Source organism: Nerophis ophidion, linkage group LG06 (genome assembly GCF_033978795.1).
Source record: "Nerophis ophidion isolate RoL-2023_Sa linkage group LG06, RoL_Noph_v1.0, whole genome shotgun sequence".
Classification (NCBI taxonomy): Eukaryota; Metazoa; Chordata; class Actinopteri; order Syngnathiformes; family Syngnathidae; genus Nerophis; species Nerophis ophidion.
Genome location: NC_084616.1, coordinates 75,914,592 through 75,930,580, shown reverse-complemented (window position 1 = coordinate 75,930,580; position 15,989 = coordinate 75,914,592). Strand labels below are relative to the sequence as shown.

Below are 15,989 nucleotides of genomic sequence, written 5' to 3'. Positions count from 1 at the left end.
AGCTGGGTGCCGAAGCGGAGCGACAAGGCCGTGTCGCAGTCGTCCACGCTCACCACGGCAATCTTCTCGTCTGACGGACCCTGGGCATCGCCGCTCTTGCTGCGCTTGGGCTGACCAGACACAAGACAAGCGGTAAGAGGACATGCGTGATGCAAAACTCAACAACAGCGTGCACCAGAAGACGTGGGAAGGAACATGTCAAGGTTTTATTGAACAACACACAGTGTAGGACAGGGGTCAGCAACCTTTTTGAAAGCAAGAGCTACTTCTTGGGTACTGATTAATGCAAAGGGCTACCAGTTCTCTTTTTCTGGCCATTTTGAGCATTTAAGTGACCCCACAAATGTGATGCTCCAGAAACTCAATCTGCTCAAAGGAAGATCATTTTTGTAGCTTCTGTAACGAGCTAAACTGTTTTTAGATGTGTGAACATGGTTGCACAAGGGTTTTCTAATCATCAATTAGCTTTCTGAGCCAATTTAGACCAGTTGATCTGCTGTTTCTTTTCTTTTTCTTCTATGTCCCATTCTTTCCTGTGGAGGGGGTCCGGTCCGATCCGGTGGCCATGTACCGCTTGCCTGTGTATCGGCTGGGGACATCTCTGCGCTGCTGATCCGCCTCGACATCTCTGCGCTGCTGAGCCGCCTCCGCTTGGGATGGTTTCCTGCTGGCTCCGCTGTGAACGGGACTCTCGCTGCTGAGTTGGACCCGCTTTGGACTGGACTCTCGCGACTGTGTTGGATCCATTGTGGATTGAACTTTCACAGTATCATGTTAGACCCGCTCGACATCCATTGCTTTCCTCCTCTCCAAGGTTCTCATAGTCATCATTGTCACCGATGTCCCACTGGGTGTGAGTTTTCCTTGCCCTTATGTGGGCCTACCGAGGATGTCGTGGTGGTTTGTGCAGCCCTTTGAGACACTAGTGATTTAGGGCTATATAAGTAAACATTGATTGATTGATTGAATGAACAAACACATGGTACCATTAGAACACTGGAGTGATAGCGGCTGGAAATGGGCCTCTATACACCTATGTAGAAATTGTACAAAAAAGCAGACATTTGCAGCTAAAAAAGTCATTTACCACATTAGCAATGTATAGAGTGTATTTCTTTAAAGTTAAGACTAGTTTAAAGTTATCTTCTTTTAAAAGTTCAGTGCTTTTCGTTCAAAAATAAGGACATTTTAATGTGACCCCAAACTTTTGAACGGTAGTGTAGATAAACATACATACCTTCTAAATACAACATTTAACCAAACAAACATACATTTCTAGTTCACATAACTTTTTAAAATACATTGTGACATGTTCTTTTTGAAATTAAATACTGAGTCACTCATTTTTATTTCTTTACCAACAGAATTCCACAAATGAACACCGAGAACAGACAAACATCTACGTTTAACAACTAGTCTTGCTTTTGGTAAAATAAACTCAGATTCATCTCTTAGATTGTATTTGCTGGTCTGTAGAGAGAAGTATTTTTGGAATTCCTTCTGGAAGAGTATTTATTTTTGCTTTGAACATTATCTGTGTTATTTTATAATAAACAATATCTTGAAATTTCATAAGTTTTGATTGAACAAATAATGGATGGGTGTGGTCATAATATCCTGCTTTGTTTATTAGCAGCAAAACAATATCATTAGTTATGGTTTTAAAAGTGTTTCCCCAGAGTTCTATGTGTGTAATAAATTGATATAACATGTAAGTTTCACGTTCTGAATATAATTACTGAAATAAATCAACTTATCTTGCCGATTGTATTGTACCATATGTCCCGGCAAGAAATCTGCGTTCAAAAGACTCCGGCTTATTAGTGATTCCTAGAGCCCCAAAAAAAGTCTGCGGGCTATAGAGCGTTTTCCGTTCGGGCTCCAGTACTCTGGAATGCCCTCCCAGTAACAGTTCGAGATGCTACCTCAGTAGAAGCATTTAAGTCTCACCTTAAAACTCATCTGTATACTCTAGCCTTTAAATAGACCTCCTTTTTAGACCAGTTGATCTGCCGCTTCTTTTCTTTTTTCTCCTATGTCCCCCCCTCCCTTGTGGAGGGGGTCCGGTCCGATGACCATGGATGAAGTACTGGCTGTCCAGAGTCGGGACCCGGGATGGACCGCTCGCCTGTGTATCGGTTGGGGACATCTCTATGCTGCTGATCCGCCTCCGCTTGAGATGGTTTCCTGTGGACGGGACTCTCGCTGCTGTCTTGGATCCGCTTTGAACTGAACTCTCGCGGCTGTGTTGGAGCCACTATGGATTGAACTTTCACAGTATCATGTTAGACCCGCTCGACATCCATTGCTTTCGGTCCCCTAGAGGGGGGGGGGGGGTTGCCCATATCTGAGGTCCTCTCCAAGGTTTCTCATAGTCAGCATTGTCACTGGGTGTGAGTTTTCCTTGCCCTTTTGTGGGTTCTTCCGAGGATGTTGTAGTCGTAATGATTTGTGCAGTCCTTTGAGACATTTGTGATTTGGGGCTATATAAATAAACATTGATTGATTAATTGATTGAACTTTTTCATGATATTCTAATAATATGAACAGCACCTGTACAAGAGATACAACTTTGGGGCCCATGTTGAAATTTTAAATATTACATTATTATAAAAATGACAATGTCCAAAACAATGCCGTGAGTTGGGTTTTGCTCAAACAAATCCTGCATTGGATGAAGTGGACTTTGACTCCAATGCATAACAGTGGGATACTTCTCATCGCAGAGTTAGCAAGGAAAGGGGAAAAGAGTTAGTAAAGGCAACAAAAAACAATTATCAGGGGTGGGGGCGGGGGCTAATAAGAAGACAAGACGCATGTGGGTTCATTCCCATGACGCACGCTCATACTCACATAGCGTATAGCTGGCTGAGGAAAATAAAGGAAGAAGGAAAATTAAAGGTGAGATGCATCCTTTGTGCACGGACAGAACGGCAAACAATTAGAAGCACACGTTAGTGCTCGAATAAAAACAATTATGTGACGAGTAAAAAAGCACAAAAAAAGAATCGAAAGAAAACCAACACTGATTAAAATAATATAAAATTTATTGTGCGACTATTAGTAGGGATAGGTACCGGATCCAGACACAAACCGAATCCCGACATTCCTACCGATTCACCTGAATCCAACAGTGCTATGTTACAGTGCATTTAGGCACTTGGCAGTCACTCCAGCAGCACTGAGAGCGGACATAGCCAAACTAGGTAATAGGGGTGTGGGAAAAAAATCGATTCGAATTTGAATCGTGATCCTCACGTTGTGCAATTCAGAATCGATTCTCATTTTTAAAAAAAAACGATTTTTTAAATAAAAAAATAAATAAAAATTCTATCAATCCAACAAAACAATACACAGCAATACCATAACAATGAAATATAAGTCCAAAACCAAACCTGACCCAGCAACACTCAGAACTGCAATAAACAGAGCATTTGAGAGAAGACACAGAACAAACCAAAAGTAGTGAAACAAAAATGAATATTATCAACAACAGCATCAATATTAGTTATATTTTCAGCATAGCAGAGATTAAAAATCCCTCATTGACATTATCATTAGACATTTATAAAAATAATAATAAAGAAGAATAGTGTCACAGTGGCTTACACTTGCATGGCATCTCATAAGCTGGACAACACACTGTGTCCAATGTTTTCACAAAGATAAAATAAGTCATATTTTTGGTTCGTTTAATAGTTAAAACAAATTGACATTATGGCAATCAGTTGATAAAACATTGTCCTTTACAATTATAAAAGCTTTTTACAAAAATCTACTACTCTGCTAGCATGTCAGCAGACTGGGGTAGATCCTGCTGAAATCTATGTATTGAATGAATACAGAATCCTTTTAAATCGGGGGGAAAAAATCGTTTTTGAATCGAGAATCGTGTTGAATTGAAAAAAAAAAATCGATTTTGAATGAAATCGTGACCTCAGGAATCGATATTGAATCAAATCGCGGGACACCCAAATATTCGCAGCCCTACTAGGTAATGTTGCATTGTTCTATACCGACAGAGATACTGACAGAAAAAAACAAAACTCTCCAACGTAAGTAAAATAAGGCTACGTTTTCCCCCGAAAAATGCGCTAGCTTAATGCTAACATACATTGGCTTTGCTATTGACATGCTACTGATTACCATTAGCGATTTTACATGGCGATCTCAACGCCTCCAAATTTGTTGATTAAACCACAACTAAAATGCGCGTTACAATCAAACAGCTGGTGCGTATCAAGTACAATACTTACAGTATTAACATTTTTTAGAGTGCAACAAAGGACTGCGGTCTAACGATTCGGCTTTGAAACTGTAATTGAAACTTAAAAACCTGACGCTAAAACTGGAAAGATAAATTTAAAATCCATCCATTTTCTACCGCTTGTCCCTTTTTGGGGTCACGTGGCGTGCTGGAGCCTATCTCAGTTGCATTCGGGCAGAAGGCGGGGTACACCCTGGACAAGTCGCCACCTCATCGTAAGGCTAACACAGATAGACAGACAACATTCACACACTAGGGCCAATTTAGTGTTGCCAATCAACCTATCCCCAGGTGCATGTCTTTGGAAGTGGGAGGGGCCTATCCCCAGGTGCATGTCTTTGGAAGTGGGAGGGGCCTATCCCCAGGTGCATGTCTTTGGAGGTGGGAGGGGCCTATCCCCAGGTGCATGTCTTTGGAAGTGGGAGGAAGTCGGAGAACCCGGAGGGAACCCACGCAGTCACGGGGAGAACATGCAAACTCCACACAGAAAGATTCCGAGCCCAGGGTTGAACCCAGGACTAGTCAGGACCTTCGTATTGTGAGTAACATGTACTAACCCCTGTTCCACCGTGCTGCCCGTTGCAATAAAATTGAGATTTTATTATCAAAAACAATATTTATTAAGACACCAAAGTACAAAAATGTGGTACCTTTCAGTACCGGTATCGATTCCAGAGTAGGGCTGGGCGATATATCGATATACTCGTATATATCCCGGGTTTGTCTCTGTGCGATATAGAAAATGACTTCAAGCAGGAAGATGTCTGTCATGTCTTTGGAAGTGGGAGGAAGCCGGAGTACCCGGAGAAAACCCACGCAGTCACGGGGAGAACATGCAAACTCCACACAGAAAGATTCCGAGCCCAGGATTGAACCCAAGACTGCTCAGGACCTTCGTATTGTGAGTAACATGTACTAATTTTATTGCCCGTTGCAAAAAAATTGAGATTTTACTATCAAAAACAATATTTATTAAGACACAAAAGTACAAAAATGTGGTACCTTTCAGTACCGGTATCGATTCCAGAGTAGGGCTGGGCGATATATCGATATACTCGATATATATCCCGGGTTTGTCTCTGTGCGATATAGAAAACGACTTCAAGCGGGAAGATGTCTGTCATGTCTTTGTGACTGATAATGTTTTGTTTGGTTATGTTCTGTGGCTTTTTGGACTCTTTGTGCACGCTTGTCTTATCACCATGACAACCATTAGTTTCACCTGTCATGTGTTCGGACTCACGCACCTGTCACTAATCATGTTTGTGTTATTCAAGCCATACTTGCCAGGTAGTCAGCCTTGATTCACCCTTGCTCGTTTTTTCACGTCACAGTACCGTATTTTTCGGACTACAAGTCGCAGTTTTTTTCATAGTTTGGGCCGGGGGTGCGAGATATACTCCGGAGCGACTTATGTGTGAAATTATAAACACATTATTGTAAAATATCAAATAATATTATTTATCTCATTCGCGGAAGAGACGAAGAAAATTTTAGCAATTGTCACATACACGTCAACCAATAAGAATTCGGCGGGGGAGGGTCATGGCAGAACTGCATTGTGGGTCATGGAATGCTAACTGCTATATGTGTGAATTAGTGAATTATATTTATATAGCGCTTTTCTCAAGTGACTCAAAGCGCTTTACATAGTGAACCCCAATAAATGGGTTGTACTTATATAGCGCTTTTCTACCTTCAAGGTACTCAAAGCGCTTTGACACTACTTCCACATTTACCCATTCACACACACATATTCACACACTGATGGAGGGAGCTGCCATGCAAGGCGCCAACCAGCACCCATCAGGAGCAAGGGTGAAGTGTCTTGCTCAGGACACAACGGACGTGACGAGGTTGGTTCTAGGTGGGATTTGAACCAGTGACCCTCGGATTGCGCACGGCCACTCTCCCACTGCACCACGCCGTGGCACTGGGAGCAGGTGGGTAAAGTGTCTTGCCCAAGGACACAACGGCAGTGAGTAGGATGGCGGAAGCGGGAATCGAACCTGCAACCCTCAAGTTGCTGGCACGGCCACTTTACCAACCGAGCTAAACCACCTCAGGTTATTTATGCCTCATATAACGTACACTTATGAGGTGGCGACTTGTCCAGGGTGTACCCCGCCTTCCGCCCGATTGTAGCTGAGATAGGCGCCAGCGCCCCTCGCGACCCCGAAAGGGAATAAGCGGTAGACAATAGATGGATGGATTATTCAGCCTGTTGTTCACTATTATTTATTTATTTTAAAATGCCTTTCAAATGTCTTTTCTTGGTGTTGGATTTTCCCAAAAATGCGACTTATACTCCACTGCGACGTATATATGTTTTTTTCTTCTTTATTATGCATTTTTGGTCGGTGCGACAAATACTCCGGAGCGATTTATAATCCTAAAAAATACGGTAAGTGTTTTTGTTTTTATGTCCATAGTTCTGCCTTTGTGATAGTTTTTGGTTTCTTAGCCAGGTTTGTTATCCACCTTGTGCGCGCCTTTTGTTTTGTTCCTTTTATAATATAATTAAATCATGTATTCACCTTCACGCCGTGTCCAGTCAAGTCGTTTTGCGCCCCGGGAGAACCGAGCTGCGAAAGCTGTTCCTTAGTCCAAGTCTTGACAATGTCCAACAGACAACCGTAATATGTCAAGAGTGGGGCAAAAGCGTTGCTACAAAAAGTAGCATTACTGCTAATTTCTAGCATCATTTGAAAAGTCATCCGCTAGAAAATGAAGAGTGCTTACTCCGCATGTCAACATCTCAGTTCCTTGCCACACCAATAACATGCCGAGGCAACCATTTCCACATAAACATCGTATGAAAAGAATAGTCAACAACAGAAGGAGATAACGTCCGCAGGAACCTACCACATAGAGGACATACATTGTTTGATTTCCTGTTATGCAGCTCATTTTTATTTGACACTTATTGAAACAACTTGTGTGACATCATGCACAAAAGTGCACTTTATTAGTTTTAAACTACTGTAGCGCCATTCTGTACAAAAAGTGCACTTTAATTTAGTGTGGTTTTGATATGTCATCTTAGTGACATCATGCACAAAAGTGCACTAACCGCTTGTTTTAAAATGCCTCGGACAATCTTGCACTTTCTGTTTTGGAAATGACATGAATGTTTGTGCCACTGTTTAATAAATACAGTTTTTCTAAATGGACTCAGTTGTGATTTCCCTCTCTGCATGAAAGTTTAAAGGCCTACTGAAATGAGATGTTCTTATTTAAACGGGGATAGCAGGTCCATTCTATGTGTCATACTTGATCATTTCGCGATATTGCCATATTTTTGCTGAAAGGATTTAGTAGAGAACATTCACGATAAAGTTGGCAACTTTTGGTCGCTGATAAAAAAGCCTTGCCTGTACCGGAAGTAGCAGACGATGTGCGCGTGACGTCACGGGTTGTGGAGCTCCTCACATCTGAACATTGTTTACAATCATGGCCACTAGCAGCGAGAGCGATTCGGACCGAGAAAGCGACGATTTCCCTATTAATTTGAGCGAGGATTTTATCAAATTTGTGGATGAGGAAAGTGAGAGTGAAAGAGGGGAGTGGGAGCGATTCCGATGTTATTAGACAAATTTACTAGGATAATTCTGAAAAATCCCTTATCTGCTTATTGTGTTACTAGTGTTGTACTGAGATTATATGGTCGTACCTGTACAACCTGAAGGTCGGCCCCGCACCTTTCTTCAGCACCAGTCGACGGGTGGTGGCGATGCCCATCTCTGCCCTTCGCAATGGACCCTCTTCGAAACACGTTCTTTCGAAATGATCGCTGCATAATACACAGTACTTTGTGTGTGGTTCGCTTGACATCTCTGTTCCATAGTAAAGCTTGACCGTCATCTTTCGGGAATGTAAACAATGAAACACCGGCTGTGTTTGTGTTGCTAAAGGCGACCGCAATACACCGCTTCCCACCTACAGCTTTCTTCTTTGACGTCTCCATTATTCATTGAACAATTTGCAAAAGATTCAGCAACACGGGTGTCCAGAATACTGTGTAATTATGTGATGAAAAGAGACGACTTATAGCTGTGAACGGTGCTGGAACAAAACGCCCTCTACAATGCGTGACGTTATGCGCACACGTCACCATACCGCAACGTTTTAGCATGATACTTCCGCACGAAATTTAAAATTGCAATTTAGTAAACTAAACCGGCCGTATTGGCATGTGTTGCAATGTTAATATTTCATCATTGATATATAAACTAACAGACTGCGTGGTGGGTAGTAGTGGCTTTCAGTAGTCCTTTAACCCTTCTATTATGTTGAGGGTCAATTTGACCCATTTCAGTTTCTGTGTTGATCAAAGTACTGGTTATCCTTTCTTTTTCTTGCTGAAATTTGGTGACTTTTCCTCATCTAGGGTCATGAACTGGTGTGTAAAATCTGGACACTTTGTTGAGTAGTGGAATGTCTTGCAGAGTTTGTATACAAAGATGATGTTGCGGGTCATTTTGACCCAGACACTTTAATGTGGATAAATAGCCAAAATAAACAAGTCTCTTTGATGTACTTTTTACTTTGATGTACAATTGTTTGTATTTTGATCGCCTCTGAGACCCAGAGCCAGGTGTGTGAAGGGAGGGAACTTTCTCAAACTTGTCCTTGTCACTGTTCTCATGACATCTCTTTGACAAACTCACCAAAAATGAGCTCCAGAAGGATGACATCTGAGGAGACAAGGACAAGTGTGAGAAAGTTCCCTCCCTTCACACACCTGGCTCTGGGTCTCAGAGACAATCAAAATACAAACAATTGTACATCAAAGTAAAAAGTACATCAAGGAGACATGTTTATTTTTGGATCTGAACAGCTATTTACCCACATTAAAGCGCCTGGGTCAAAATGACTCGCAACATCATCTTTTTATACAAACTCTGCACAAACATTCCACTACACAACAAAGTGTCCAGATTTACACACCAGTTCATGACCCTAGATGAGGAAAAGTCACCAGATATCAGCAAGAAAAAGAAAGGATAACCAGTACTTTGATCAACACAAAAACTGAAATGGGTCAAATTGACCCTTAACATAATACAATTGGAATAAAAAATGTATTGCATGTCACTTTTTTAAATGTTTATACAACCTAAAATAATTTTTTTATTGGTTTAACCTGTTTTCTTGACTGTTTTGAGTGCATTTACACAGGACGGGTCAAAACGACCCGCAACATAATCAATGTCATTTTTTCCAACATAATACAAGGGTTAATACGAGCATATATTAATGCAGTATGAAGAAGATTTTTTTTAATGTAGACACATAGAATCATCAAATTGCTGTGATTATATGCATCAAGTGTTCATTCAAGGCTAAGGCAAAATGTGGAGATATATATCGTGTATCGTGACATGGCCTAAAAATATCGAGATATTAAAAAAAGGCCATATCGCCCAGCCCTATTCTAGAGTACCAGGAATTGGTACCGTATCGCTTCAAATGTAAAAGGTACTCATCGCTAACTATATACATATGCAGAAATAAAAGCCCAAGCTCACCTTGTTGTAGTAGTGGATGTGAACCGTGTGCCATTCCCCATCACTCACACCTCCAGGCAGGTAGGGACTCACCTGGGTGGACGACTCACCTGCGGGCATTGGGTAAAAACTCAAAACTCCATTGACTTTCTGGTCAACAATATCTATAGACATATACAGTGTGTGTGCGTAAAAAGCACAGTGTTTGCAAAGAAAAGGAAAGTTACCTGTGGAATATTTCAGCACCACTTGGCTGTCTTGGATCTCCAAAGCGATGAAGTCGTGTTTCTCGTTGAAGCGGCCGTTGTAAAAAAGAAGGCCGTTGCTCTCGAGGGTTGCAAAACTAGAAAAGACACACAGACAAAAAAACAAACGGTATTATTATTATTAATAATCAGAGGTGGGTGGTAACGTACTACATTTACTCCGTTACATTTACTTGAGTAACTTCTGGGATAAATTGTACTTCTAAGAGTAGTTTTTATGCAACATACTTTTACTTTTAGTTGAGTATAATTATAGAGAAGAAACGCTACTTTTACTCCGCTCCATTTAGCTCGCTACTCGCTACTTTTTTATCGATCTATTAATGTTTGTTTTGGTTTTTCAAAGTAGGATCTACGCATGCCTGTGTTTCACCAATCACATGCAGTCACTGGTGACGTTGGACCAATCAAACAGAGCCAGGTGGTCACATGACCGTGATACGTGAAACCCGACTTAAACATGTTGACAAACTTATTGGGGTGTTACCATTTAGTGGTCAATTGTAGGGAATATGTACTGTACTGTGCAATCTACTAATAAAAGTTTCAATCAATCAATCAATCAAAAGTGTAAAGGAAAAAAGTCACGTTTTTATTTCAACCGTACTTCCTGTCAAAAGCCTAAAGACTGATCGCACAGTTCCTGTCTTCACAATAAAAGTGCCGCTCCATCGCGCCTGCGCTAACAAAATAAGAGTCTCCGAAAGCCAGCGCAAACAAGCTAGCAAGCTACGGAGTTTGCCGTCAATGTATTTCTTGTAAAGAAATATGGAAGCTGGACAAATAAGATGCCAAAAACCAACAACTTTCATGTGGTATTAGACAGAAAGAGGGACTTTTTTTCTCCTCCATTTGAAAACGTGGACGTTATCAGCACTATACTGTCTGATTCCAATCAATGCAAGTCATCAGAATCAGGTAATACACCAACTTATATTCTTGTCTTCATGAAAGATAGGAATCTATATGTTAAACATGCTTGTATTATCATTAAACACATTTAACATGTCAACAAAAACGGCAAAATAAATGAATATATATATATATATATATATATATATGATATGTGTGTATGTGTGTGTATGTATATGTATAAATGAAGTAGATCACCTCGACTTGGTCATTTATTAAGTAATTGATTAACGTTGAAAAACTTATTGGGGTGTTACCATTTAGTGGTCAATTGTACAGAATATGTACTGTACTGTGCAATCTACTAATTAAAGTTTCAATCAATCAATCAAAAGTGAAAAGGAAAAAAGACACGTTTTTATTTCAATCGTACTTCCCGTCAAAAGCCTAAAGACTGATCGCACAGTTCCTGTCTTCACAATAAAAGCGCCGCTCCATCGCGCCTGCGCCAACAAAATAAGAGTCTCTGAAAGCCAGTGCAAACAAGCTAGCAAACTACGGAGTTTGCCGCCAATGTATTTCTTTTAAAGTGTATAAAAACAAATATGGAAGCTGGACAAATAAGATGCCAAAAACCAATAACTTTCATGTGGTATTAGACAGAAAAGAGGAACTTTTTTTCTCCTCCATTTGAAAACGTGGACGTTATCAGCACTATACTGTCTGATTCCAATCAATGCAAGTCATCAGAATCAGGTAATACACCAACTTATATTCTTGTCTTCATGAAAGATAGGAATCTATATGTTAAACATGCATGTATATTCATTAAAACACCTTTAACATGTCAACAAAAACGGCAAAATAAATGAATATATATATATATATATATATATATATATATATGATATGTGTGTATGTAGATGTATAGATGAGGTAGATCACCTCGACCGGGTCATTTATTAAGTTATTGATTAACGTTGAAAAATGATTGGGGTGTTACCATTTAGTGGTCAATTGTAGGGAATATGTACTGTACTGTGCAATCTAATAATAAAAGTTTCAATCAATCAATCAAAAGTGAAAAGGAAAAAAGACACGTTTTTATTTCAACCGTACTTCCCGTCAAAAGCCTAAAGACTGATCGCACAGTTCCTGTCTTCACAATAAAAGTGCCGCTCCATCGCGCCTGCGCTAACAAAATAAGAGTCTCTGAAAGCCAGTGCAACCAAGCTAGCAAACTACAGAGTTTGCCGCCAATGTATTTCTTTTAAAGTGTATAAAAACAAATATGGAAGCTGGACAAATAAGATGCCAAAAACCAATGACTTTCATGTGGTATTAGACAGAAAGGAGGACTTTTTTTCTCCTCCATTTGAAAACGTGGACGTTATCAGCACTATACTGTCTGATTCCAATCAATGCAAGTTATCAGAATCAGGTAATACACCAACTTATATTCTTGTCTTCATGAAAGATAGGAATATATATGTTAAACATGCATGTATATTCATTAAAACACCTTTAACATGTCAACAAAAACGGCAAAATAAATGAATATATATATATATTTATATATATATATATATATATGATATGTGTGTGTATGTATATGTATAAATGAAGTAGATCACCTCGACTGGGTCATTTATTAAGTAATTGATTAACGTTGAAAAATGATTGGGGTGTTACCATTTAGTGATCAATTGTACAGAATATGTACTGTACTGTGCAATCTACTAATAAAAGTTTCAATCAATCAATCAAAAGTGAAAAGGAAAAAAGACACGTTTTTATTTCAACCGTACTTCCCGTCAAAAGCCTAAAGACTGATCGCACAGTTCCTGTCTTCACAATAAAAGTGCCGCTCCATCGCGCCTGTGCTAATAAAATAAGAGTCTCTGAAAGCCAGTGCAAACAAGCTAGCACGCTACGGAGTTTGCCGCCAATGTATTTCTTGTAAAGAAATATGGAAGCTGGACAAATAAGATGCCAAAAACCAACAACTTTCATGTGGTATTAGACAGAAAGAGGGACTTTTTTTCTCCTCCATTTGAAAACGTGGACGTTATCAGCACTATACTGTCTGATTCCAATCAATGCAAGTCATCAGAATCAGGTAATACACCAACTTATATTCTTGTCTTCATGAAAGATAGGAATCTATATGTTAAACATGCATGTATATTCATTTAAACACCTTTAACATGTCAAGAAAAACGGCAAAATAAATGAATATATATATATATATATATATATATATATATATATATATATATATATATATATATATATATGTATGATATGTGTGTATGTATATGTATAGATGAGGTAGATCACCTCGACTTGGTCATTTATTAAGTAATTGATTAACGTTGAAAAACTTATTGGGGTGTTACCATTTAGTGGTCAATTGTACGGAATATGTACTGTACTGTGCAATCTACTAATAAAAGTTTCAATCAATCAATCAAAAGTGTAAAGGAAAAAAGACACGTTTTTATTTCAACCGTACTTCCCGTCAAAAGCCTAAAGACTGATCGCACAGTTCCTGTCTTCACAATAAAAGCGCCGCTCCATCGCGCCTGCGCCAACAAAATAAGACTCTCCGAAAGCCAGCGCAAACAAGCTAGCAAGCTACGGAGTTTGCCGCCAATGTATTTCTTGTAAAGAAATATGGAAGCTGGACAGATAAGATGCCAGAAACCAACAACTTTCATGTGGTATTAGACAGAAAGAGGGACTTTTTTTCTCCTCCATTTGAAAACGTGGACGTTATCATCACTATACTGTCTGATTCCAATCAATGCAAATCATCAGAATCAGGTAATACACCAACTTATATTCTTGTCTTCATGAAAGATAGGAATCTATGTGTTAAACATGCATGTACATTCATTAAAACACCTTTAACATGTCAACAAAAATGGCAAAATAAATAAATATAAATGTATGTATGTACTGTATATATATATATATATATATATATATATATATATATATATATATATATATATGATATGTGTGTGTATGTATATATGAAGTAGATCACCTGGACTTGGTCATTTATTAAGTTATTGATTAACATTGAAAAACTTATTGGGGTGTTACCATTTAGTGGTCAATTGTACGAAATATGTACTGTACTGTGCAATCTACTCATAAAAGTTTTAATCAATCAATGAATGCCTACTGAGCCTATGGTGCTGTTAAGTTATTGTGGCTCAATGTGCCTTTATGTTTTTTATTTTAATGTACTATTATTTAATATATATTATTGTTTTAGTCGCTTAAGAGATAAACCTGGCTCTGAATTTCCTCGTTGCTATTTTTATGTTTTTGTGCATTATTTGTTGCCGTAATCATTAAACAAACAAGTTACTCATCAGTTACTCAGTACTTGAGTAGTTTTTTCACAACATACTTTTTACTTTTACTCAAGTAAATATTTGGGTGACTACTCCTTACTTTTACTGGAGTAATAAATCTCTAAAGTAACTGTACTCTTACTTGAGTACAATTTCTGGCTGGTCTACCCACCTCTGGTAATAATTCAGCGTGATTTGGCTGCATATTATTTTGCGGAATCAAGCGTCCAAATAAAGAATACCACGCGTTGGTGGTGACTTTTTTTTTTTTTGTATTGAAAATGTTTGAAAAATGTACCACCATGGGGCCAAAGAAAGCTGCGAGTGCCAGCACTTTGATGAAGGTGAGAAAAAAATCGTAGCAAAGTACGAAGGGAGCGTCTGATTGGCTCTCCCCTGCCCATTCTGCTTCGCCGCTTCCTCGTTCAATAAAGATAAAAGCGTTGGTAAATCTTTGTCAATTTCATTTGTTAATCACATGTATTTTTCAGGCCCTGTGATGAGGTGGCGGCTTGTCCAGGGTGTACACCGCCTTCCGTCCAAATGCAGCTAAGATAGGCTCCAGCACCCCCCGCGACCCCAAAAGAGACAAGCGGTAGTAAATGGATGGATGGATGTACTTTTCAGTATTTTATGCATGTAAAACTATATTTATTCTCTAAAAAGGTGTTTTGTGTTTATATTTTGGGTGTCTGGAAAGAAATAAAATGTATGGAATCACATTATTTCTAATAAGAATATTTTCTGCACGATTCAGTTCTACTAACATAAACTGACGAGATACTAAGATTGTTAATATCCAAATAGCGATTTTTATTTATCCCGATTGTAAAAGGATTCATAATTTCTGAGAATATATTTTAAAAATATATATTAATTGCAAAAAAACACATTTTTAAAAAATCCATCCATCCATCCATCCTTTTTCTACCCCTTATTCCCTTTCCATTTCTTTTATTAAAACATTATAACAACTAATATTCATATTTTATTATGTAAAAATAATTTAAAATATATATATATTATTGTTATTGTTATTATTTATTATTATTGATATTGTTGCTTTTTTAGCTGTATTTTTTCAGTATTGTAATTGCATGTCTTCCCAATTACTTTGTTAATTTCTATTCTAAGTATTATAAAGCAGGGATTGGTTTAGAGTTAGGGTTTATTTTAGTAAAATGATTAAAATCATGTGATTTTTGTAAATAAAATGCTTTTTTTTAATGTATTTTTTTTAATAAAATTTTTTTTTTTTAAAAGAAAAGGAGTTTTTTGGGCCAACACTGCTTGTAGTCTTTTGTAGCCTGGAACCTGTTTTTAATTATAATTTATATACCAAATAATATATTACAAGAATCGGGTTTAATCAAGAATCGATTCTGAATACAACAATCTAACAATCGCAATGGAATCGAACCACGAGGTCCCCAAAGATAACCCACCTCGACTCGATAATGCTAAATCTATGTAACCTTATTGTTAGAATAATTGTGTCTAAGTTATCACAAAACTTTGTATTGAAATGAGTTCCCGGCGAGAAGACAATAGCTTTCTTTGAACCTTCCGAGAAGAAGGCTTGTAAAACTGCACTGTGTAGGATGGTAAGCATCATGAAGGAGTTCTGGTTCTTTCATGTATTGTAATCAACAGAAAGATATTATCGTCACCCAAGAACTACAAAGCGGAGAGTAAGCAGGGGCTAACTCCCCTCAAAGCACCTCTT

At 38.6% G+C, this 15,989-nt stretch overlaps 1 protein-coding gene across 1 annotated transcript in view; it reads right to left on the bottom strand.

Annotated features, from left to right (window-relative positions):
• The window catches only part of celsr3 (cadherin, EGF LAG seven-pass G-type receptor 3), a 245,899-nt gene that overhangs the window by 148,613 nt on the left and 81,297 nt on the right, over positions 1-15,989 (bottom strand). The window contains 4 exon segments of the mRNA XM_061904867.1: positions 1-110; positions 2,854-2,868; positions 9,799-9,887; positions 10,005-10,120. The exon segment at positions 1-110 is cut by the window's left edge and continues 48 nt beyond it. Of these exon segments, the coding sequence (XP_061760851.1) occupies positions 1-110; positions 2,854-2,868; positions 9,799-9,887; positions 10,005-10,120 (330 nt within the window).